Below are 27013 nucleotides of genomic sequence, written 5' to 3' on the forward strand. Positions count from 1 at the left end.
TCTAAGGACAGGTAGCTGGGAGAGTACTAGCCTACAATGCACAAGGTACCCAATGCCCAAGACAAAACAAAAACCTTGTTATGAACTAAGAAACAAAACAAAACACCAAACCACTTGGGTAGTGTTGACTGATGCCTTTGATCCCAGCACTCAGGAGGCAGGCAAATGTCTGAGTTCAAGACCAGCCAGGTCTACAGAGTGAGTTCCAGACAGAGAAACCCTGTCTTAAAAAACTAAACAAACAAAATTACATCATGCCCCCAAACCAAAACCAACCAACCAACCAACCAAACAAAAACAAAAAACAAACAAACAAAACCCGCAGCAAACTAATCTTACAGTAAGAATCATTGAAACTGAAACCATCCTGAAGAACTGAGCTGCTTATCACAGTGACAGCTTACGTCACTCTCCATTGGTTATCACAGTGACAGCTTGTGTCACTCTCCATTGGTTATCACAGTGACAGCTTATGTCACTCTCCATTGGTTATCTTCTACCACCTGAGTCTCAGCCTTTAGCATGAAGGCCCAACCTCCAGAGTTCTATACACTGATAAGTTACTAGTCAGACCTCACCTGTAGGACTGGAAGTTGGAAACCAGGAAGATTCTCTGGTGTGGCTCTGCTTTGCCTCTGACCTGAAGAGTAGGACAGAATTGTAAGAACTTACTTAGTTTCTCAGCCATGTTACTGTGGATTTTAGTATCTAGGAAGCTCTAAAACAAAGAATACTACTTGGAAAGGGAAAGACAGCTTGGCAAAGTGGTATTTGCCTGTAATTCCAACACCTATAAGGCAGAGGCAGAAGAATTATAGGTTTGAGACCAACCTGGCCATTGACAGTTCAAAGCCAGCCTTAGCTAAATGGAAAGACCCTTTTTAAAAAAAAAGGTACATACCTACAAACCCAAACTTGGAAGACTAGCCTCAGTTACAATGGGAATTCCAGGCCAGGCTGGAATACTTGAAACCTTGTCTCAAAAAAGTTAAGCACTTTGAGAAATGGGTAACAGTGTTTGTTCTTTTTTATGATGCCAGTGTGGCTACATAGGATGGTATGGGGACAGAACAGTCTAAGGCTTAAGTTTAATTATAAGTTGAAAGAGGCAGGATAAACATTTGAGTGAGCATTGAAGGTGACAACAGGGCTGGTGACAGAGGTACTTTAAAAATATACTGGTTTTACAACCTTTGGAACTAAACACTCAGCATGGTCAGCGTGGGATCTAAATATCCACAGCTTATTTTTTTTATTGTGTGTGTGTGTGTGTGTATGTGTGCATGCTCACATGCTATATACATATGTGATATCCAAGGACAACTTTCAAAAGATGCTTTTCCTTCCATTATACAATTTTCACACCTGTGAGTCCTAGGGATCAAACTATGTCATCAGGCTTGGCAGAAAGCCTCTTAACTGCTGCCCTCTTAACAAATCCCAACATGAGATGTAGAAAAAAGCCAGACCTAGTAGTATATGCCTGTAGTCAAAACACTTGGGAAGTAGATACAGGATGATCACAAGTTTGAGGTATACCTACCTGGTCCTCATAGATGGTTGAAGGTATCTGACCTGCACAACAGGACCTGGCTCAGGAAACTTAATTTGTGGTTAGTAAACACTTTTAATAAGGCCCTGGTCCTGGGTTTGATGTCTAGCTTGCAGAGATGGGGATGGGGAGCCAACCTAATCCTACAGACCAATCTGTACATAATAGGATTCAACTGGTAACAGGTTTGTACTAGTCAGGCAAAATTCAGACCATTCCCCCCATTGCAGAGAAAACTTAAGAACATTAACTTACCAGAATTGTTGGGAGTGAGGACTCTCGTGTGGCCTGAAACCCCTCTGAATAGTGGTCTAAAGGAAACCCCCTGTCCAGAGGAGGCAGATGAGGGTCTAAGGAATGGGAATAAAAGCATCAGCAAAGCTAGAATTGCACCAGCCCAACTGTAATCCCGAGGGTGGTGGTCAGCAGAGACAGGAGGACTGAATCAAGTTCAAGTCCAGGCTGAGTTCCAAGGTAGAATTACAGACCAACACTTGTCTCAACAACTAATCAACCAACCAACAACAACCAAGGAAAACTCAATAGAGGAGAGGGAAGATAAAGGTAAAAGTGCATGTAAAAAGTAAGCCTTTAGGCCAGAGTAGAGAGAAAATCCTGCCTACAACTGAGAAGAAAATAATCTGATTGCATATTATACATAGTACTACTCTACTCTATAAACTACAGATTATGAATGCCAGTAGTATGGGCCATTGGGCAAGGAACCCTAGGAATTCTGGCAGAAACATTGTGAACACATCCCTAGAAAAGGAAACAAGACAACTAGGCATGGTTGTGCTTACCTGTGATCCCAGAACTTGGGAGGCAGAGGCAGGAGGATCAGGAGTTCAAAGGCAGCCTCAGCTACATAGTAAATTTGAGGCCAGCCTGTGCTACTTGAGACTGCCTTCAAAACAAAACAGAAAATGAAGTGCAATGTTACTTACCTATAAGAGAGGCTATGAGTTGAAGCTGGTGAAGGGGTTTCTGGAAAGCATACATATGAACCAGTGAGATAATTCAGAAAGGATTCAGGGGCCAGGGCAACATAAATGGGGCCAAAGATTTTTCACATATATTTTAGGATTAAGGCTAATGGTATGTGAAACGGCTTGTAAGTCACATGGCAGTGCCCCATAAAGGTGCTCTCTTCACTTTCTTGAGTTTGGAGGACAAGGCCCATCTCTGGTGTATATTAATGTGGCTATGCTTCAGCTTTCTAAGATAGTACTGAAAAGCATAGCTGAAGGAGAGACATCAGTGAAGAGAGAGTGAATAAGAGCCCAAAAATGATCCCCAGTATCCAAGGCAAGGAGAAAGCTTGCAAAAGCAGTCAGAGTATCCTTTCAGGACTACTGAAATTATAAAGATCTGGTGACAGTCTGGAGAAAGTACATTAAGAAAAACAGAAACAACCCCAACAATGAATGTAAGTAGAACTCATACACCTATAGCAAACACTATAACCTTTCAACTGTACTCATGTCTCCTCCAGCTTCATGGTAGCTTTGAAAACTAACTGGCCATAATGTATAAAACAGGTTTGATAGTCACTAGAGGGAAGGACTGGGGTTGGAGTTCTTCAAAGCTGCCATCTCTGTGTATGTGCTGTATAGGTGTGCATGTGTATACACATATATGTGGAGGCCAGAAGTTGATTCAGGTATCTTCTATTGCTCTGTACACTTTTAAAAGCAAGGGCTCACTATATGACTCTGGCTGATCCAGAGTTCACAGGGATCCACCTACTCTGCCCACCAAGTGCTTGGATTAAAGGTATGTGCCATTACTCCTAACCAGCACCTTATATTTTTAAAAAATTATTTAAAATTATGTATACATGTGCATATGAGGACATGTGCCCAAGTCATGGGATCCCCAGAACTGGAGTTATAGGCAGTTGTGAGCCACTACTGTGGATGCTGGGAACAAGGGCACTATGAGTCCTTAACTGCCAAGCCACCTCTCCAGCCGCCAGTACCTTATTTTTTGAGACAGGCTCTTCTACAGAATTGGGAGCTCATTAGTTCTGTTCATCTAGACAGCCAATCAGCACTCCATGAAATTATCATGTCTCTACCACCCCAATGCTGACACATGCCACTATACCTGGACTTTACATGTGTGTTGGAGAGTCAAACCCAAGCACATGTTTGGGCCTGCCCAACTTGACAAACTGAGCCATCTCCCAGGCCCTCAAAGCTGCATTTTTAGACAACTGCCATTATTTGAACTGTTTGGTTCCCTGGAAGATCTCGCACAGGACTGTTTGATGACTTAGGACTAAAGGTCATCAGGTTTTCTATGTCAGAGTTCACCACACACCAGCCTCTTCCCCAGGAGTACTGTTGAAAACAATTATAGGTACTTGCTTTGGTTGCTTGAGAAGATGTCAGCTGGGGCAAATAACAGACTGAAAGACATAGAGGAAAACTGGGGAGTAAGATGTGTACAAACTCTGAGATGTCCTAACATGTCCAGGATCTAAGCCCAGCTCTGTGCACAAATGCAGGAGACAGTTGAAAAGGCCTAAGCTCTCACCTTGAGCTAACTCTGAGGATACAAATGGAAGGTCTCAAAGAACATTTGTCAATTAGATGACTGAGTGCCAAAAATATGCAAATTATGTGACATAAAGAAAAGACTATGGAATGTATAAAGAAAAAATAATTCAGCACTGAAATTTCTAAAGATATAATCTAAGGCAAGATTTTCCCTGTCCAATTACATTAAAATATTAGTGCAGCAGGAGGCCTGTGATTGGACAGGGAAAAAGGAGGCAGAGCTAAGATTTGCAGAGACAGAGTGTCTCAGGAGAGAAGGGGGAGAGCAAGATGGAAGGTGGATGAACAGGATGATTCAGAACCAGCGTGGTTTTAAATAGCCACAGGTAGATATGTTTTTAATATAGGGAATAGAATAATTAGGATAACTTATCTAGTCTAGGTGGGCAGCTTGTATTATCATTTGGCTCTGAAATTACTGTGTAAGCATCTTGTGAATTGAGAATTTATTGTTGTACAAAGCTGACTGGTTAACTATAACTTCTAGAGTTTTGTTTTACTGGGTTACTGGAAGGTGGGACCACCGATCTCAGGGCAGTTATGGCTGTGAAGGAACTAGTGGCTCCAGAGACAAGCAAACCAGAGCTGGGAATACTGTGGCCAGGTCACTGTGGGAGCTAGAGACAGAGGTGGCAGGACCACACAGGGCAGTAGCACGGGGAAGCCTACTTCGTTTTTATTATTTCCCGCAACACTAATCACCCCTTTAAAAATACATTTAAAGAAGGAAAGTAAATTATGTCTAAAGCACCGAAGTGGATTGGTGAGATGTTCATCCCTTAAATATTTACTTTGCTTCACAAACCTGAGGGCCTGAATGCCTGGGTCTGATCCACAGAACCCATGAGAGAGAAAGAAAGAAGAACTGACTCCCAAAAGTGGTTGCCACATGTGTGCTCTAGCACTAGCCTTCCTGCCTGCCCCAGCCCTCCCTTATATTAACACGCTAAAAGAAAGGATGAGAACAGTGCTTTATCAAATCAAGAAAGAAAATTACACAAGAAAGAACTAGTAGTGTGGAGTAGGGGAGGAGGGATGTCTCAGATAGTACAGTGCTATGTAAACATGAGGACCTGGGTTTGGTACCCTAGAACCCATGTAAAAGTCAGGCATGGCATTGCAGTGTGAGCTTGTAACCCCATCACTGGAGGGGACTAGAGATAATTGGATCCCTAGGATTCTGTACCCAGACAGTCTAGCAGAAATGGCAAGCTCAAGTGAGAGAGACCTTGTCTAACAAATTAAAATGGAGGTGCACAAGGTTCAGGAGACACTAAGAAAAATGGGATGAAAAATCTTAAGACCCTGAGGGTGGGGAGGACATGGTGTGAGTTCCTGCATTCATCAACTCCCAACAGCTATGGTTACCTGCACAGGATGAAACCAGTAAACAGCTCTACTATGAACAGGAGAGGACTATGAAACTTCACCCCAGCTAAGAAGTTCTTGGCAGCCGGGCAGTGATGGCGCATGCCTTTAATCCCAGCACTTGGGAGGCAGAGGCAGGTGGATTTCTGAGTTCAAGGCCAGCCTGGTCTACAGAGTGAGTTCCAGGACAGCCAGGGCTACACAAAGAAACCCTGTCTCAAAACAAACAAACAAAAGTTCTTGGCAATTGAGGGGTGTTATTTCTCTTTGGGGATGTGGCTAGTAGGTTGCCTATGTTCATATAGGCAGGGCTAATTGGACTCAGTGAATTATATATATTTAAAAGAAGAACATGAAAGTAGGAAGGAGGAGTCGGGTGATTGAGGGTAGGTATGATCAAGATACATAAGTATGTATATAAGTAGGAAATTATCAAATAAATTTAAAAAATCTGGCCATGGTAGTGAATAGTTTGATCACAGTACTGGGGATGCAGAGGCAGGTGTATCTTTGGAGTTTTTGGCCAGCCTGGTCTACAGAGTATGTTCCAGGATGCATAGTGAAACCCTGTCTCAAAAGAAAAAGGAGGAGGAAGAAGAAGGGGGGAGGGAAGGGAGATGAGGGGAGGGGAGAGGAAAGAAGAGAAGAGAGAAAGGAAGGAAGAATTAAGGTGACAAGGTGACTGGGCTGATGAGATGGCTCAGTGGGTAAGGCACTTGGTACCAACTCTGATGATTAGTGTCAGATCCCCAGAACCCACATGGTGAAAGGAGAGAACCGGTTCTCAAAAGTTGTCCTTTGACTTCTGGACAGACACTGGGGCTCATTTTTACCCACATACATATACACACTAAATAAATGAGTAAATGTAATTAAAACATTTTCCTTGGGGGCAGGAGTTGAGACAGAATCTATTTATCTTTGGTTGTCCTGTAGCTCTATGTAGATCATGCTTGCCTCCAACTCAGGGACCTGCCTTCTCCTGCCTCCCAAGTGTTGGAATTAAAGGTGTGTGCTAGCATACCCAGCTAATAAAGCATGCTTTAAAATGAGGTGGATAGTAATTGAGGAAGACACCAAACCTCTGGACTAAATAAAAGACAAAAATCCATTTAAAAAATATCCCTAGGAGTGAGGTTCTTTGTATGGAAGACCCAAACATTTGAGAAATGCTGTTTTACACTTGGTAGAGAAGGAACCAACAAAGGAGACTCTAATGTAGAAGCCAGAAAAGTCAAAAGAAAATTTAAATTTAGAATAAGAAAGAAAAAAGTGAGAAATTCTTTTTAAGAAAGGATTAAAATGATCGATGCTGGAAAATGGCTCAAGGTCTTGTGGGAGAAGACAGGAAATCTCCAGTGAATCCTGTGGTGTGGAGTGAGTGAAGCTGAAGGATGGAGGGCAGATAGAGAGGTTAAATGGTATTGGGAAAAATTTAAAAAGCAGCTAGGTGTGGTGGCAAGTATCCAGAATCCTTTCCAGCACTTGGGAGGATGAGGTAGAAGAATTTTGAGTTCAAGGCCAGCCTGCTCTGAACAGTGAGATCCCATTTTAAAAAACAAAACTGGCTAGTCATGATGGAGCCCACCTTTAATCCTAGCACTAGGAAGGCAGAGACAGGTGGATCTCTGTGAGTTTGAGGCTAGCCTGGACTACAAAGCTAGTTCCAGAATGGCCAGGGCTATTATACAGAAACCTTGTCTTGAAATTTCAACAACCCCCTCCCCCCAAAAAAAACAAATAGAAAACAAATAAAAAACAAAACAAAGCTAGCAGGGTGTGTAATACCATTTAACTTAAGAAAAGAAAAGAGTATTCTCTGAGAGCTGCCTATATTTTGCTTCTTGTCGTAGCAGTCAATGATTAATTGAGCTTGCTTTTTTGAGGCAAGGTCTCAAGTAGCCCAAGACATAACCAAAGATGACCCTGACTTCCTGATCCTCCAGCCTCAGTCTCTCCAGTGCTGTGATTATAGATTTGTGCCACCATGTGCAGTTTAAGACATGCTGGGGATCAAGTCAGGGCTTCATGTAACCTACGCACTCCACCAGCTGGGCCACATGCCCTATATCTGGCAAAGAGTCTTAAAAGTAGCAGGAGAGAAGCCACTCATCAAATAATACTCAGCAAGATTAACACTTGCTGACATCAGACATACCAGACACAAGAGAACATTCAAAGTTCCCAAAGATTATCAACCAGAAACTTATATCCAATAATACTATCTTTCAAAAACTGAAGGAGGAGTTAAAATATTCCTATATAAACAAAAATTTAGACAGTGAACTTATCACTCTCAAACTTGCCTTATAAGAAATACTAAATGGAGTCTTTCAGGCTGAAATGAAAGGACACTAATTAGTAACTCAAATTTGGAAAAGATAATTATATAGGTAAATACAACAAAAGACAGCTTACGTGCATTTTTCTTGGTAGCTTCCCCACATCAGATTTAAAAGACAATTGTATTTGGTAGTAATTTAAAATTTGTGTTACTGAGTATATAACTTAACAGAACTATGAAGTTTTGGTAAGTATTGATGTTAAATGTGGTACTAACTTAAACCAGGTTTTTATAAATTATGTTAATTATAATCTGAAAACAGTTTTGAATAGTGTAAAGGAAATAATAAGAGATCTAAAATGCTGCACTAGAAAACAATTCGACACAAAGAAAGGCAGTAATAAAGGAATTAACGACAAAAGGATGACATTTATAAAAGAAATAGCAAAATGGCAGTTCTTTCTTATCAGCAATTATAAATGTATTAAAGTTTCCAATTAAAAGGCAGAAAATCAGGACCAATGCTGCTTAAGCCTGGAGACCTGAATTCAACCCCTAGAAACCACCTAATGTGGAAGAAGAGAACCAACTCCACAAAGCTGTCCTCTTAGGTCCACATGGATGTCATAGTTTGGTATGCATTCATGTGTATACATACTAAGTTAAAAGAACAATTTACATAAAATCCAAACAGGCTGGGAACAGAGTGCAGTGGTAGATATTTGCCTAGTATGTATTTGATCTCCAGTACTGATTGAAAAGAAGAAAAAATGAAGGAAAGCAGAAAGCAAACAAGGAAATAAAGAAAGGAGGAAGGAAAGAAGAAAAAGATTGTGTAGTATCTCAATGGGAATATGCTTGAGTCCCCAGATTCAACTCCTAGTCCATCATACACAGGACCTTCCATGAAGAAAGCCAACAAGAAAACCCGAGTGGCTGTATTAGTAACAGACAAAACAAGACTTTAAAAAACACTATTACTACAAGCAAAGCCCATGTTTTACCTTTAAAGTAGAGTGACAAAACAAACACCTTTCAGGTTACAAACTGATATTTTATGTGCTGGTGAGATGGCTGAGCAGATAAAGAATTTCCTCAAAGCTAACGACCTGAGTTTGCTCCCTGGAACTCACAAAAACTTGGACAAAGAGAACTGACTCCACACAGTTTCTCCTGACCGTCACATGTGTTGTCATTGTGCAGGAAAGTAGAAATAAATTGCCTTTTTTTTTTTTTTTTTTGAGACAAAGCCCTGGCTGTCCTGGAACTCACTCTGTAGACCAGGCTGTCCTGGAACTCAGAAATCCTCCTGCCTCTGCCTCCCAAGCACTGGGATTAAAGGCGTGGGCTACCACTGCCCAGCATAAATTGCCATCATTACAAAAGAAATTCAGTTTGTTAACTTTCCTTTTAGACTTAATTTCTACTGCCATCTTGTGGCAATTTTGAAAATTCAAATCACTTAAGTTAATCTGATCAGAGTTTTTTTTTTTTTTTTTTTTTAAGTAGAGGTAGAGAGACAGAGAGCCTGAGGAGAGGGAGAAGGAGAAGGGGAGGGGAGGGGGAGGGGGAGAGAGGGGGAGAGGGGGAAGAGGGAGGAGAGGGGTGAAAGGGGGGAGAGGAGAGAGGGAGAGAGGGGGAGGGAGTGGGGGAGGGGAGAGAGGGAGAGAGGGGGAGGAGGGGGAGGGGAGAGGGAGAAGGGGAGGGGGAGGGGGAAAGAGAGGGGGAGGGGAATGGGAGGGGGAGAGAGAGGGGGAGGGGGGAGGAGGGAGAGAGGGGGAAGGGGAGGGGGAAAGAGAGGGGGAGAGGGGAGTGGGAGGGGGAGAGAGGGGGGGAGGGGGAGGGGAGAGGGAGAGGGGGAGGGGAAGAGGGAGAGGGAGAGGGGAAGAGAGACTGACTCTGACTGTTGTGCCATGGTACACATGTGAAGACCAGAAAACAACTTTAGTTTGTTCTCGCCTTCCATCTTTTAAAAAATGATTTATTTCAATGGGCCCTGGTATTTTTGCTTGCATATATGTTTGTGTGAGGATGTTGGTTCCCCTAGAACAGGAGTTACAGATAGTTGTGAGCTGCCATGTGGGTGCTAGGAATTGAACCCAGGTCCTCTGGAAGAACCAATGCTCTTAGCCATCTCTCCATCATTTTTTCAGGAAAAAAGGAAAACAGCATTATATTATGCATAGAACACTAGAAATTTTTGGCATCTGAACAGAAAATGCAGAATTCGGACACCTTCCCCCTACCCTCTCTCACCAGTGTAAGAGTCTCTGGGAGTGCTCCTTTCATGCAGGCTTCTGCTTCCCTGGCAAAAAAACAATGACCATTAATTACTCCACCCTGGTTCTCTACATTCCAGATTCCTCATTGTTTCCCGGTAACAATTCATTCACACATATATTATTCTCCCACTGTAGCAGGATATTTATTCTGCTACATTGTATTCGAAGTAGAGCTTGGTGATTAGGCAGTAGAAGAGGAGGTGGAGCCAGGAGAAGAGAAAGGGAAGGAGAGAAGGAGGCTATCAGCCATGGAGAACCACGCACAGATGGGTAGATGGGTCAAAAGCTGTCCTGGGTAGCAACTTCTTCTATCAAAAGGTTAGATATTGGATAACAACTCTAACTGTGTGGGCATCTTGTTGATTGAGCATTTCTAAATATATAAATCCTTTAGATTATCATTAAGCCTTAAGAGTCTCAATTCTACTGGGAACTTCGAGGATGGCAGATATTGTCTGGGGTTCAGTCGAGCTTTGTGGATGTAGCCTGGGGGATTGGCAGAGCCATCCCCCATGCTGGCATCTCCTGGATGCCAGGGCCTGCACATCTAGCTAGCCGGAGCCCCAGTCAGAGCCAAGGAGCAGCGGGAACATGGTGGCTGCTGGGAACAAGCTGGACCAGGCGCCATTTTTCTAAATATCACCCCTACATCCCACATTATATAAAATGGTCTTAAGAGGGACCTATGCTCTTTTACTTCAAAATGCCATGGCAGATTCTGTGCATTCAGTTCTTGAACACTTACACTACAGTCACCCCTGTTGAGTCTGTGTCATTTTCTAATATTGAGTATCCAAAATAGGCTTCATATGGCATGAAAAGATTTGTGCCAAAACCAATAGTCTTGCTTTTACTAAGCACTGGAAACTTTAATATAGAAAAATAGTATGACCATTACTTACTTGTTCCACATGACCGATGCCAGCCACTGTGTAAGGGATGGACTCCACAGAAGAAGAGCGACTAACAAAATGAGATAAAACAAGAATGCAAACAAAACTAAAACAAACACAAAAACTGGTGTTACAGCTGGGCAGTGGTGGTGCAAGCCTTTAGTCCCAGCATTTGGGAGGCAGAGGCAGGCAGATTTCTGAGTTCGAGGCTAGCCTGGTCTACAGAGTGAGTTCCAGGACAGCCAGGGCTACACAGAGAAAACCTGTCTCGAAAAAACAAACAAACAAACAAAAAACAAAACAAAACAAAAAAAACTGGTGTTACATTTGACTTGGCAGTAATTCTCTTCAGTTCCACTTTGAGCCACCTTATTCATCTTCCAAATTTGTCACCAGTTACAATGTTCAATAATAAGTAGGCTTTCTGCTCACCTCACTACTTGGCTGCTATGCTGGGAACTGGGTCGTGGAGCAACTGAAAAAGCAGGAAGTGTAGGGAAAGTTGTCATTAGTGGGACACGATCTTTATCTGGCTTACCTGGCTATGTTATGTTTCACATGTCATATGTTAGGATTAGCAAAATCATGTTATGGTCTCTGAGGAGAAAACAACTTCAATATGAGGAAAAGATATTTATTTATCTCACACAGGTATCTGGAAAGGATTAGTTTTTGTTTTTCACCTGACTGTGATGGAGAAGTAATGCCCACTGGTCGAGGTGTGGTTAACCTACAAGAAAACAAAAGGAAGGCAGCTTCGATCTCATGGAGCAGAATTAGAGGCCACATTCGTCATTGCTTATAAAAACAGTAGCTTTGAGGCTGGAGGAATGCTGAAGGAATGGCTCAGTGGTTAAGAGCAGGGACCACTGAGAATGAACAGCAGCTTCTTCTCTAAGCACAGAGCACTTGCTCCGCAATAGTAAAGGCATCATCACAGCGTACAGAAGTCAAGTTTCCCTGTGAGCTCCCTTTACTCTCCATTTCCCCAGTGGAACCTTCCTCTACTCACTCATAGAGTAATTCTGCAGTTTTTTCTTTCTTCCTTCTTATAGCATCTTACCAAATATTCTCAACTTTATATCTACTGATTCATTCCTTCATCCATTCATTCATCCAGCCAGCCAGCCAGCCATTCAACAAACGTATCTATGTCCTATGTCTTGAGATGAAAACAATTAGCTATGAGAGATTCCTAGGCTACTAAGAGAGAAGGTAAGCCTCAGGCCTGGATAGAACACAGTGGTAGAGTGCTTCTTTAGCAAGGCCTGATATTTGATATGCCAGGACCACAAAGGAAAAAACAAACAAATAAACCCAAGCACAACAATGTTTATATATTATAATGGACATATAAAAATACAAAAAATTGAGATACTAGATGGTAACCTCTGTGACTTCAGGAGTGCTATGTCTTTTAAATACATTCACCATTAAAATATTTAGTAGTTGGTAAGGCACAGACATTAATTAGAATGTCTGCTGTTGTTGTACACCATACTTAGTAAATAAACAGTATTGCTGAATGAATATTTGTTGAATGAACAAATTCCAACTCCATTTGATGCAGTCATTATGGAGAAAGTAATACATGTTGGATCTTGAAGGATTAGTAGGAATTTATAAGACAGAAATCAAGTGTGAGCATTACAATCAAGATTTCATTTCAGAGGGCTGGTGAGATGGCTCAGCGGTTAAGAGCACTGACTGTTCTTCCGGAGGTCATGAGTTCAATTCCCAGCAACCACATGGTGGCTTACGACCATCTGCAATGAGATCTGATGCCCTCTTATGGGTGTCTGAAGACAGCTACGCTGTGCTATATAATAAATAAATAATAAACCTTTGAAAAAAAAAAGATTTCATTTCAGAGCTGAGCATGGTAGCACATGTAATCCTAGCTACTCAGTGAGTCAAGATCACTAGTTCAAAACCAGCCTAGGTAACTTAGTGAAGCTGTCTCAAAATGATTAGTAAAGAGAGGACTGGAAGGGTGGGGTAAGGGGCCATGGTGGTATGTACCTTTAATCCCAGCACTCAGAAAGCAGAGGCAGTCAGATCTCTGTGGGCTCCAGGCTGGCTAGGGCTACATAGTGACTAGCTCAGTGGCAAAGTACCAAAAAATAAAATAAAATAAAACAAAAAGATTTCACTTCTGTCAAAGACTCAGGAAAGTAAAGATAAGTTTGTCAACCATTTTATCCTTCATGGAGCCACACAATTAGGGGTCAAGAAAAACTAACCAAAAGCTTCCTTCCATAAGAAAATGGTTAAGGCAGTGGTGGCGAACGCCTTTAATCCCAGCACTTGGGAGGCAGAGGCAGCCGGATTTCTGAGTTCGAGGCCAGCCTGGTCTACAGAGTGAGTTCCAGGACAGCCAAGGCTATAGAGAGAATCCCTGTCTGGGGGGCGGGGGGGGGGGGGGGGGGGGGGGGGGGAGGGGTTAAGGATTAAGAAGAGGGAAATTCTAGGTACCATGAATTGTTCATTACACACTGTACACATGTAGCATATTGTATATTTAAGTACAATCGTAAAACTGAACATGTTTTGAAGAACAAATCAGAAAATTTCAAGTAGAGGGCTAGTGTGGTAGAAACTGACCTGCTTCCGTAGTAGCAGCTTGGCGACCCCTGTAGGTGGAAAATGGAAGTGAGGACGGCTATAATTAAAGGTTCTGATTAATGGATTTTAGACTGATTTGCTAGATAATTTACCTGAAAACTTCCCTAGCTAAGGCTCCCAACAGAAGGACAAAAAAACTGTGTTTCCTTAGAAAATGATTAGCTTTGAGAGAGTACAAATGTAGTTTCTTGTTATAAAAGCATACTGGGGAGCTAGGCATGCAGCACACACATGCAATCTCAGCACTAAAAAAGGGAGGCAAAGGACTCCGGAGGCCCAGGCCAGCCATTTCAGTAAGAGGATCAGTTGGTACAAATGCCTGCTAAACCTGACTGCATGTGATTCCTCATTCCCATTGTGGAAAGAGAAAACTGCTTTCTTAAAGGTACCCTCTGACTGATACCTGCACAACTCACTGACTTTCAGAATGGTCAAAAATGTGCTAACTATTGATGCTTTCGGCCCTCCAAAGTCTTCTGTAATCTTATTTATTTATTTATTACAGTGTGCTTATGAAATAAATATGAGTTTTCTGGGAAGCACTGTTCTGTATAGCCATCTAGAAAGATGGACAAGCGGGGCTGGTGAGGTGGCCCAGTGGTTAAGAGCACTGACTGCTCTTCTGGAGGTCCTGAGTTCAAATCCCAGCAACCACATGGTGGCTCACAACCATCTGTAATGAAATCTGATGCCCTCTTCTGAGGTGCCTGAAGACAGCTACAGTGTACTTACATATAATAAATAAATAAATAAATAAATAAACCTTTAAAATAAATAAAGAAAAAGCCTGTATATATTAAAAAAAAAAAAAAAAGAAAGATGGACAAAGTAGGAAGTAAAATAATAATAAAAAGAGTCTTCTTCAACTGGGCATGGGTGGTAGTCCTGGATCACAGGAGATTGGGACAGAAGGATTCCAAGTGTGGAGCCAGCCTGGACTACACAGTAAGAACCCTGGGGATGTAACTCAGTACCTGAGCATTTATCTAGCATGCGAAAGACCCTGAATTTGATTTCTAGAAACCCAAACCAAAACATGTAAAAACTAGTATCTATTTCATTCACCTTTAGGATGGCTAGAATTTTCTTCAGTTCTCCATTCTCCTTTCTTAAGATTGATAACTCTCTAGGCAAAAGATGGAAACAATCAGGTCCAGGTCACTACGATAAAAATTATTACTATTATCAACATCTTAGTTAATGCTTACTGAGAAGGGTCTGCAAATATACAAGGTACTTTCATCAAGGATCTGGTGATTCAGGGAGAAAATGGCAGGGTTTTGATGGTAAAAAACAAATGAACAAAATAAGCAGTTATTTGGTATGACTTCAACGGGTTTTTGCATAGAATTCCATTTCTTCTTCATACATAATCTTGGACTATTGATGTTCAAAAGTTTCCAACAACTGGGCCCTTGAGAAAGCTCAGTGGAGAAAGGCATTGTATCAGATCTGATGACTTGAGTTCAATTTCCTGAACCCACATAGTGAAAGGAGAAAACCAACTTCCCAAGTTGTCCCCTGTCCTGGCATGCACGTAGAGATCAAAGGATAACACACATCCATAAATAAACATTAAATAAACAATTTAAGTTTCCAACAAGGATTCTAGTTTTTTCATTAGCATTTTATTTTATGTACATTGGTGTTTTTCCTGCATGTACGTCTATGTAAGGGAGCCAGATCCCCTGGACCTGGAGTCACAGGCAGTTGTGAGCCACCAAGTGGGTGCTGGGAACTGAACGTGTGTCCTCTGGAAAAGCAGTCAGTGCTCTTAACCGCTGAGCCACCTCCCAGTCTCAAAGATTCTTTTAGCTTAAGATTTCCAAAATGCACTCCTTCCACAGAAACATTTTTAATGTTATATCTCAGTGTTATCAGTATGAGTCATCTATATGTGATTTCACTGAAGAAATGATTTTGGATATAATGAAGTAGAGGAGAAATGCTATAAAGTGAGGAGGGTCCATGGAGTGAAGAATGAAAAAAATAAGAGACCAAGGGGAACAACCAAAAATGTCATACTTGACTTTCCCAAGACAAATATGAACACACATAGGGCAACTTTCAGTGCTTACACATCTGGAAAGAGCTACAGCTTTGCTTACATCTGGAAAGGTCTACAGCTTTACTAAAAGAAGGAAAGGTGCTAGCTGGAAATTTAACTTGGTGCTTACTTGTTCTGGCTGGCTGCCGTTTCCTGGGCCTCCTTCACAGCTGCTTCTAACTTTGTAATTCTGTCCTTATAAAAGGCGATAAGAAGATCTGTTTGTTTCTTCTGGAAGCACCACACCTACTAGGAAAAAAAAAAAAAGTCTTTGGCATACACTTCTATGAACTCCTTCATGTTACTTTTGATTATAAAGGGAAGTCCACTAAATCATAGTTTGGAACTGTTCTTCTCCTAGACCCTTTAGTATAACTTGTAACTCCCCAAAACTATAGAGTTCAACACTAGGGAGAGCCAAAGCTTTCCATTTTAGGACATTGGCTTTTCTTAACTTAGTGAGACTATTCTGGCACTATAGAATTTTATATATGTATACATTCATATATACTCATTCATTCTACATGTATATGTACATACATACATACATACATGCATACATATACACCCATTTATCCTGAGCAAAAAACCAAAACCAAACAAGAGAATTTTCAAGCTCCTAATTGGTTCTAACTTAGCTACTGATTTAATTTAGTTTCCACATTTTTGGCTATTACAATGTATTTTCTGTAATACTTAGACTGTGCTATTTGAAGGTTGTTCGTGCTGTTTCACTAAAAAGTGAAGATGTGACCAGGTGTGATGACACACATTCATCATCCCAGTACCCAGGAGGTTGAGACACAAAGATGAGGAGTTTGAGGCTAGCCTTGGCTGGCCACAATGTGAATTTGAAGCTGGTATGTCTCAAGGAGGAAGGGCATAAAAGAATATTTCTGATTTTTAAAAATTTTTTCTGATTTATTTCTGGATACAGGCATATAACTTTATCTTTTGTGTTATTTTACCTTTTGCCACACTAATGTACCTATCACAGGATTGTTGAATCAGAGTTAATATTTACAAAGTGTTTTGCTGTGTCAGGCTCTATTTTGAATACACAGCAGAATTTATGTCTCATCTGCTTTCTCATTGATGTGACTATAAATCCTTTATTGAGGGCCCCTTCCTGGGTATGTGTACTCTTCTCATGAGTTTTTTTCCTCATCTGATTTGTTTATAAAAGTAAAATTTTAGAAAATTTGAACAGAGCAGAAGCAGAAACAAAAATTATTTAGAATCTTAGGAATTACCTGAAATAGTGGGAGGAGGTGATTAGAAGTAATAGTTACTATAAATAGATAACTATGTATAAGACACAGTATTCCCAACATTCTAGTTTTAGCTGTGGGATCAACATGGAATGAAATGAGTTACTATAAGGCATTTAAAATCTTAGCTGTCTTTGATAGTTCATGTCTACAATCTTAAGTCTTATGAGGCTGAGGTAGGAGGATTTAAGTTTGAGGCCAGTCTGAGCTACATTAGTGGACAGCAAAGCAAGAGCCAATGATAAAAAAGGCAGGTAGGCCTGACTGGTGAGATGGCTTCAGTGGGTGCTGTCAACCTTGATGACTTGAGTTCAAACGAGGGACCCACATCTTAGACAGAAAAAACAGACTCCTGCAAGTAGTCATCTGACTTCTACACATGTGGCGTGGCATGTGCACATAAGCATACACACACACACACACACACACACACACACACACACACACACACACACTCATACATTACCCCCTCCCTAGTTATTGTTCTATTGCTGTGAAAAGACACTATGACCAAGGTAACTCTAATAAACGAAAGTGTTAATTGGGGCTTATTTATAGTTTCAGAGTGTTAGTAGATGATCATCATGGAGGGAGCATAGCATCACACAGGCATGCTGAAGAAGTAGCTGAGAGCTTTATATCTGGATCTATGGGGGGAGGGGTCTACAAAAACATTAACACACTGAGCCTGGTTTTAAGGTTTCAAAAGCCAGCAGTGATGCACCTCCTCCAACAAGAACACATACTCCAGCAAGGCCACACTTCTTTAACCTTCTAAGCAACTCACCAACTGGAGACTAACCATACAAATATGAGTTTATGGAGGTTATTCTCATTCAAACCACCACAACATGCATTCACATAAAATTTTAAAAAATAAAATGTACAAAACTTTAAAAATTGACAAAAAAGGGGGACTGGTCAAACTAAATCCTTAGTCTAGATACAGCTCACTTTGAGACTGCCAAGGGTCACAGGTACACTGAGACTAGACCATACCTACTAAAGGAGCCAGATTAGAGTATGGAAGAACCCTTTGACTAATCCTAAACAAGCCTTCTTTGCCTTCTTATCCCCACCTCCAACTGAAACCTAAATCTCAGATGCAGCCATTGGCTATGTAGCAATTTCTTCTTTGATAAAACCTCCCATCTTTGAAAGAAGCTCTTTAAGACACAGGATGGTCTAAAGGGAGATGAAACACCTTATCCTGCCCGGAAGCTCTTTAAAATTCAGCAAATTACTCAGCTTTAGGAAGTCCTTGAAACTGACCAGATTCACTAGGCTCCATCATCCCCCAAAATATGTATTAGTGAGAACTGCTGAGAGAAACTCTCAGATAGGATAAGCTACTTGGAAGAGGCAGATGAGCCAAACTGCCTGGAAGAGCCTCAGACCAAATGAGCTGCCTGGAAAAGACTCCATCCTGTCAAGTAGATTATTTTTTAAAATGCTTGCTTTGTTAATACAGTAATCCAGAGCAGATAATAAAAGTTGTTATACTACTGACAACATAATCTAGATAATTTGAGTGTTAATATTATTCCTTTAATTATAATGCTATGTGAAACTACTTGCAGACCCAGACAATATTCCTTCACCTCTACCATCTAGGATCAGACAATAGTATCATAGCTTCATGTTATAGACTTTTGCTCATTTTAGAAATTATAAAATTGTCAGGCTGGTGGTACATGTCTTTAATCCCAGCACTCAGGGGGCATGTACATTTTTGTGAGTTTAAAGCTAGCCTGGTCTTCATAGCTAATTCCAGACCAATCAGAGTTACATAGTGAGATTCTAAGAAAAAAAATGTATAAAATTTAGCTTACAGATAATAATAGACTTTTTATAAAATTTACTGGAGGCTTCACTATAGTGACAATTTTAAAATTTTGGTTTCTTTAAAAACAGAAGCATTATAAGAATATACTTTTGTTTTCATCCTAGGTGCAGGGATAGGGGATGCTTCGGACCGTATGAAGCAGCTATGATTTGTTTATGCTCTAACAGAGATGAGGTTTTGCCAGCTAAAGATAGTTTTTGCAACTGTGTGATGTTTTAAATTCTGGGAACTTTTCAGAGGATATATGTTGTAGGAAATTTGATAAATGTAAATCCTGAGGTTGTATACTGGAAAACCTTGTCTCTAATTGCTCAGGCTTAGCACACACCTTTAATTCAAGAGTGTTAGTAGATATTTGATCGCGCTGTTAGACTGTGTACTGGAAAAAGCTGTTTCTAGTAATGGTGTAGCTCAGTCCTAGAACATACCTTTAATACAGGAGCTTTCTGTTTATTGTAAAACAGATTGAATAAAATCAACCATGGTCCAGAGATGGAGCAAGCAATCGGTTGACAGGAAGTTAAAACAAACAAACAAACAAACAAACAAACAGAGTGAGAGGAAATCAGAAAGATGGAGAGATGCAAAGGAAACAGAAAGGAGGGGCATTCAGTTGGGTTTTTAAGAGTATGGAGGAGAACTGTTTTTTCTTCTGGGACATCAGATGAAGAGGAAGGTCAGCTGGGTGCTTTCTCTGCTCTCTGGGCTAGTAGGCTTTCACCACAGCACCTAACTCCTGAGTCTCCATTTGGTAAAATGCAATGTTTGGTATTTTGTTTTAAAAACAACAGGTATGGGAAGGCTGTGGCTCTGAGAGGTGAGGTAGGTGGTTGTTGGTCATTGAGGGAGGTTGGTTGCAGTTTGTTAGTAGTCATGCTCAAAGAAGAAATTAAAGAAATCAGATTCAGGGTCTCTCTCTCTCTCTCTCTCTCTCTCTCTCTCCTCTTTCTTTCTCCCTCCCTCCTTCCCTCCCTCCCTCCTCTATACTTTCTCTCCTATCTAGTAAAAGTGGTGAACCGGGAATAAAGGGTGAGCAACAGAAGAACCCACACCATAGCAAACACCAGCTACACTACAATCTTCTAGGATTTCAGTTACCCAGGGTGCAATGTGGTTTAAAGTATTTTCAAATCAATCCTTGTAGTGCTCGTGTTTGAGTAACCCTTACTGTACTTAAAGTGATGCTGACAATTTGGAAACACCAATGAGAAGCCATGAAGTGCTTCCTTTTAAGTAAAAAGGTATAAGTTCTCAACTAAAGGGAGAAGGGAAAAATGTGTGAAAGTTGTTAAGATTTTGCTAAGAACAAGTATACCCATGTATCTTAGCGTTTCTACTGCTGTGATGAAACACCATGGCCAAAAGCAACCTGGAGAGGTAAGTAACTTACTTTACATTTCCATATCACAGTTCATCATCAAAGGCAGTTAAGGCAGGAGCTGACGCAGAGGCCAAGGAGAAGTGCTCCTTAATGGCTTGTTTCGAATGGCTGCATTCTTTTAACTTTAACCCAGAGCACCACCCTAGAGGTGGCACCACTCAGTCAACTGTGCTCTCCCAAATCCATCATCAATCAAGAAAATGTACCACAGGTCAACTGGTGAGGACAGTTTCTCTAACCCTAAGAAGTTCCTTCTTCCCAAAATGACTCTGGTTTGTGTCAAGCTGACATAAAACAAGCCTGCACATCGTAAAACTGTGCAGAAGGAAAAAGAAGTTCTTCAGTTTTTGCATTGTGAATCTCTTATTGTGCCTAATTTACAAATTCAACTTTACTATAGGTTTATGTGTACAGATGGGAACCATAGCACATATAAATTATAGAACTATCTGGATAGTTCCAGATAGTTAGTAATCCATTGGGGATCATGGTATTCCTTGTTGCTGAAGAAGGGCTGTATTGTTTATGATTCTTAAATTAGGCATTATCTCTATAAAACAGGTGGATCTGGAGCAGAGTTGGCACTAGAGGCAGAAAAGGGCAGAAGAAAACAACAGCAAAAAAAAAAAAGGTTAATAATTTTTAAAAATTAATTTTTAAAATAATTTCAAAATTATTCTATGTAGCCCAGCTGACCTCAAACACATGATCTATTTCTTCACCTTTCCAAGTCCTGAAGTCATAAGCATATTCTACCATGCCATCTTCATATTAGTAATTTCAAAGTAAATTTCTTATAAAAAACCAGAAAGGATCTGCTTATCATTATGAATAAAACTGGCATGTTTAAAGTTGGCTATTCTCCCTCTCCACCCTTCTTAGGCAATCATATAAACAACTTAGTTTGGACTTGGTGGCATGGAACTTTGGCACAAATGGGTCTATTTGGTTTGGTCTGTTGGGCCTGCTGCAGTGGCTCAGTCTAATCCAATAGTCTCCTATAAATTTTGTCTATAAGTTTTATTTAACAAACAGAACATACTTCTTTCTGTTTTGAGTCTAGGACTTACTACATACCCCTGTCTATCCTGGAACTTGCCATAGACTTGGCTAGCCTTCAACCCACAGAGATCTACCTGTATCTGCCCTTCCAGAGCTAGTATTTTTTTTTTAAATAAATCTATTTTATATATGTGAGTACATTGTAGTTCTCCTCAGACACACCAGAAGAGTGCACCAGATCTCATTATAGATGGTTGTGAGCCACCATGTGGTTGCTGGGAATTGAACTCAGGACCTCTGGAAGAGCAGTCAAGTGCTCTTAACCTCTGAGCCACCTCTCCAGCCCCAGAGCTGGTATTAAAAGTATAAAGGCATCGCAATGCCCAACTAGAACATAACTTTTATTTATTGAGGAAAGCATTGTAAAACTTCATTTCTGAGTTAGGTCTATCAAAAGGCTGGAAAGAGTAAAGGAAAGACACCTGGCCAGCTTATGGCCACAGTGACAAGATACCCGCAATTATCTACGAGAAGGAAAGGTTTTTGGGCTTATTGTTCCCAAGGTTACAGTCTGTGCTTACCAACTGTATTAGGTACTTTTCTGTTGCTGTGATAAAATGCTATGGCCACAGGAACAAACAGAACTTCATCTATGGTACAGTTACAGAGGGTTGAAGTCCACGATGGTAGAGCAGGAAGCCAAGGGCTTACACACAGAAGCACAGCATAATGTTGAGTCAACTGGGAGCAAAAGGCTCTGACTTCTTTCTTAAAGCCCACCCCTTAAAGCCCTAGCGATGGGCTTCCTCCAGCAAGGTTACATCTTCTAGACCTTCCCAAACACCACCATCAGCTGGGAACCAAGTGTTCAAAAATCTAGGTGTGGGGGGGGTTCTCATTCAAAGTACCACACCAAGTAACCTTGGTTTTGGATCTGTAGCAAGCACACAGTAGGGCCTCAACTTCAAATGGCTGGCAGGAAGACAGATAGGAAGGGGCCAGGATCTCCATGTTCCCTTCAAGGACACGTCAATTATCTAACTTTTTTCTACTAGCCTCACTTAGAGCAAACACACACAAAACCAAGGTCTTGAACTTTATGTAGCTGATGATGCCCTTGAACTTCTGATCCTCCTAGCTTTGCTTCCTGAGACCTGGAATATAGGCATGTATCGCTGTGCTGTTTTATGGGGGTGCTAGGGAGTGAATCCAGGGCTTCATGCATGCTAGGCAAACACTATCAACTAAGCTACATTACCATCCCAAACTTTACCTCCTGTAGGTTCCACATACTCTAATAGTACCATAGACAGGTGCCCAAGTGTTTAACATATGAACCTCTGAGAGACAACAGTTTCCAAATCACAGCAGAGGCAGTTATGGAAGCAAAGTTCAACAGATTCACTATGTGTTTTTGTTGTTTGTTTTTTGCTTCGGTGTTGTTTATTGATTTTTTACACTATTTTAGGAGGAGGCACATGTGGCCATCAGAAAATAGTTTGAAGGGTTCTGTTTTCTTCTTCCACCATGTGGATTCTGGAGACTGAATTCAAATCATTAGGCTTGGTTGTGAGCCTAGCCTTTAACAGCTGAGTGATCTTTCCAGGCCAGGTCATTCCACTTGGAAAGAAGTGCCTTACCCCCTGAGCAATCTTACTGGCTCCCAATGTGGGTTATTAAAACAAAGATTTTGTTTATAAACTAATGTTTTAGAAATGAACATTACTTGTAGCATTATTGTTGTTATTATTATTAATTTTTTTCTTTTGAAACAAGGTTTCAAGTCCTTTCTGGCTTGGAACTTGCTATGTAGATCAAACTGACCTCAAATCTGCTGTGATCCTCCTATGCTAGAAGGTATATGCCTGACAAAAGTGGCTTTCTTTTTTTTTTAAGTACCTTTATTTTTAAAGTTTTCTTGTGTGCATGTGCATGAACATATATGTAGGAGTGGCTTGTGGAGGCCAGAGGTTGATGGTGGGTGTCTTCTTCAACTTCCTTCACCAAACTTTACCATTTCCACTAACATAGCTGGCCTATGGCTTCTAGGTATCCATCTGTCTCTGTTCCTCACCCTACTTTGCCCTGTGCTGATAGACCTGAATTTTTATATGGGTGCTAGGGATGCAGGCTCAGGCCCATATGCCTATTCAGCAGCAGGTACTTTACTGATTGAGCCATCCCCAATTCCCTAATTCTAATTTCTAAGGATGAATTTTTAATCTAGTTAAATATTTATTGTCTCAAGAAGTTTTTAATATTTTGAGTACTTGTAATAGAGTTGATACGTTTTAGAGTTATTTTATGGTTACAGAATTGAACCCAGGTCTTCTAGAAGAGCTGCAAGTGCTCGTAACCACCTAGTCATCTTTCCAGCCTCCCTGACCCCCAAAAGTATTACAACTACATTTATCTATTTGTGTGTGCCATGGACTGTGTATGGAGGTTGGTTCTCTCCTCCCACTATGTGGGTCCCAATGAGTGAATTCAGGTCCTCATGCTTGGTGGTAACTGCCTTTGCCCACTGGGCCATCTTTACAGTTCCAGGTCTTATATTTCTGAACTATATTTCAGAGTTACTAGGCTAATGAAACAGAATTTGACTTTAGAAGTATTTCAACTAAAAATAAACTGCAAAGGAAATGATGGAATTAGCATATCAACACTTTGAAACATGTAAGGGATTAACAAATATGTGCAAATTTCATCATGGCAAAACCATACAAATCACATAAGAGCAACATGTACTTCTTGTGAAATCAATACCACTGAAATTGCTTTGCTGCACCTCCCCCAGATTCAATGATGGTGAGCAAGCTTTACCTGCCCATTTATAGGAAACAGGCCTAAGGAGCACAATGAATAACCCCATTAATACAGTAAACAAAATTCATGTTATGAACAGTAAGACAAAAGACCATTTTATTCTTTATTAATAAAAAAATGAGGTGAAACTTATATTTTAAAAGAGACTTGAGAAATAATAGCCAACTGAAATAGGCATACTTTATTGAAACCTAATTCAAACAACTCTAAGAACAATCAGGAAAGCAGACATGGTGGTATACACCTTTAATCTCATCACTCAGGAAGTAGAGGCAGAGGTAGACAGATCCCTGTGAGTTCAAGGCCAGCCTGGTCTACACAGCAAATTCCAAGACAGCCAAGGAAACCCTGTCTAAAAAATACAACAAAATAAAACAAAGCAACAAAAAAACCCCAAAGCCCCCCTCCCAATCATGAGCTAACGGAGGAAATATGAATACTGTTTAATTATTTGAGAATATTGGGAAATATTTAAGAAAAGAACTCTCACCTTAAGTAACACACATGAAATATTTACATTTAACATGATAAAATGCCTGATTTTGGATAATCTGGTTGAGACTATAGAAAATAAGGGGAAAATATGGCCATCAGCTTACAATTGGTGAAATAAGATGATTAGTAATGGAAATTCATTACACTGTACATATCATATTTTCTCTGGTTTAATATATCTGAAGTTATCTATAACAAAAATTTAAAGTTAGGCATGATGATGCATACTCATAATCTCAGAAGGATGAGGCAAGAGAATCACAAGTTTGAAGATTGCCTAAATACTTAATGAAATATTGCCTCAAAATAAAAATTAAAAGGGCTAGGGATGTAGCTGAGAGGTAGAGACTATTTGTCTATCTCCTTTGAATATTCACAGTGATATAAAAAAGTTTCAAAACTTAAAATCAAAAACACCCGTCTTATTTGTGTTTCTGTGTATGATATAGGTTTGTGTTGGGGTACCCATGGAGGCCAGAAGAAGAGCTAGAATTACGTGGGTGCTGGGAACCAAACACAGGTGTTCTGGAAGAGTAATGCATGCTCTCTTAATAACAGCTATCACTGTAGCCCTTCCAAACTACTGACTGACTGTTGTACAGTGTGGTGAAGTATGTATTTTGTCTCTGTCACTGGTTTTAGCATAGAGGTCCTGACATGGTTTGGATCCTAAATATGCTTCAAAGGTTCATGTGTTGAAGATTTCATCATCAGTCTGTAGCATTATTGGGAGGTAGCAAAATTCTAGGAAGTGAAGCCTACCAGAAAAAGGTTTACTAAAGGTAAGTCCTTAAAAGAATATGGGGACCCTAACCTCCCTTTCCTCCCTTTCTTTTACCATAAGGTGGAACTCTGTTGCTTTGAAGCTAGCCTGGACTACTAGTGTTCCAGAAAAGCCAGGATTTCATAAAGAAATCTTGTCTCAAAAACACAACAAAAGTTATTCAAAAGAAATTTTTAAAAATGTTGCAGACCAGAACCACAATATCTTGTGCTGTTTTTAGCTCCTTTGAAAGCCATTCATTGCCCACTTCTATGTCTGACCTGATACTATCCTTGTGACTACTAAAACCTTTTAAAATGTATCCTTGGCAGACCTTTATCTACTATCAATTTCAAAAGCTAAGAAAGGTTGTGAGAAAGCATGTGAGACCAACAAGCAGAATTTTTCTTGCTTTGCTGTAACTCACCTGTGTTTTCAACCAATGTATTGATAAGTGCCTGGCTTTATGACTTTGTCCCATAACTTATAAAACTATGCAAACATCTTCACATGAAACTTACCCCTCAGGGCAATTTGAACCCATGCTGCCAGACTGTGGCCACTCATATTTATCTCAGAGTAAACTGTGTTTTTATACTGCCTTTGAGATGAGAGCTATGTTTTACATTGACACTAAGTTGATTTTCTGAAGAATGCAGTGTGACATGAACACAGTTCCTAAAATTTGTGGCACTGTCCTCAGTGAGAGTAGAATCCAGCTATTCACAGCCCCTATCAACTATGCCTGAACGTGTGTTAATGAAGTGATTCTTGATGAGATAGGAGTTGGTTGCTTGAGAAACCAGTACTGATTAAAGGGTTAGAACTTTCAGCCCTAATCTGCCTCCTTTCTCTACATATCTATGGAAGAGAGAAAGGTTAAGAGAATAAGTTCAATCACTAATGGACAATTATTTAGTCAGTCATACCCAGTGAAATATTCATCAACTAACTGAACAAGAAGGTTTGGGGTGCTTCTGAGTTGCTGAAGATTTAGAAGGTGCTAGAAAGATGGGTCTGTTGTAAGAACAATCCTCAACTTCATATGGAAAAAGCAAAACCCAGGATAGCTTAAACAATCTTGTACGATAAAAGAACATTCAGAGGTATCACAATCCCTGATCTCAAACTATTCTATGAAGCTAAAGTAATAAATAAAAAAAAAACCTGCATGGCACCAGCATAAAAAGAGACAAATTGATCAATGGAACTAAATCAAAGTCCCAGACATAAATCTACACACCTATGGATGCCTAATTTTTTGATAAAGAAACCAGAAATATACAATGGAAAAAAGAAAGCATCTTCAGCAAACAGCCTGGTCTAACTGGATGTCATCATGTAGAAGAATACAAGCAGATCCCTATCTATCACCCTGTATAAAACTCAAGTTCAAGTGGATCAAGAACTTCAACATAGAACCAGACATACTGAACCTGATAGAAGAGAAAGTGGGAAAGAGCCTTGAATGCATTGGCACAGGAGACAACTTCCTGAACAGACCACTGATAGTGTAGACACTAAGACTGACAATAAATGAGACCTCATGAAACTGAAAAGTCTCTGTAAGGCAAAAGGACAAAACAGCAGCCTACAGAATGGGAAAAGATGTTCACCAACCCTACAGCCGACGGAGGACTAATACCCAAAATATATAAAGAAGTCAAGAAATAAGACACCAACAAACCAAGTAACCCAATTTAAAAAAGGGGTATAAAGAGGAAAGAAAGCACTCAGAGAAATATAGCTGTTTAAGAGATGTACAGATAAAGATGAAGCCCAAAAGGAAACAGTACAAGTTGGTCAAGATAGCC

At 40.4% G+C, this 27013-nt stretch overlaps 1 protein-coding gene across 1 annotated transcript in view; it reads right to left on the bottom strand.

Annotated features, from left to right (window-relative positions):
- Positions 1-27013, bottom strand: part of Rnf212b (ring finger protein 212B) — a 41769-nt gene that overhangs the window by 3059 nt on the left and 11697 nt on the right. The window contains exons 5-14 of the mRNA XM_034498422.2: positions 15746-15861; positions 14634-14694; positions 13548-13576; positions 11627-11673; positions 11376-11418; positions 10953-11013; positions 10025-10073; positions 2500-2539; positions 1808-1902; positions 579-640 (exon numbers count right to left, since the gene is read on the bottom strand). Coding sequence (XP_034354313.1) covers positions 579-640; positions 1808-1902; positions 2500-2539; positions 10025-10073; positions 10953-11013; positions 11376-11418; positions 11627-11673; positions 13548-13576; positions 14634-14694; positions 15746-15861 — 603 coding nt within the window. The remainder of the gene's footprint in view (positions 1-578; positions 641-1807; positions 1903-2499; positions 2540-10024; positions 10074-10952; positions 11014-11375; positions 11419-11626; positions 11674-13547; positions 13577-14633; positions 14695-15745; positions 15862-27013) is intronic.

The sequence above is a fragment of the Arvicanthis niloticus genome, chromosome 3 (assembly GCF_011762505.2).
Source record: "Arvicanthis niloticus isolate mArvNil1 chromosome 3, mArvNil1.pat.X, whole genome shotgun sequence".
In the NCBI taxonomy this organism is placed as follows: domain Eukaryota; kingdom Metazoa; phylum Chordata; class Mammalia; order Rodentia; family Muridae; genus Arvicanthis; species Arvicanthis niloticus.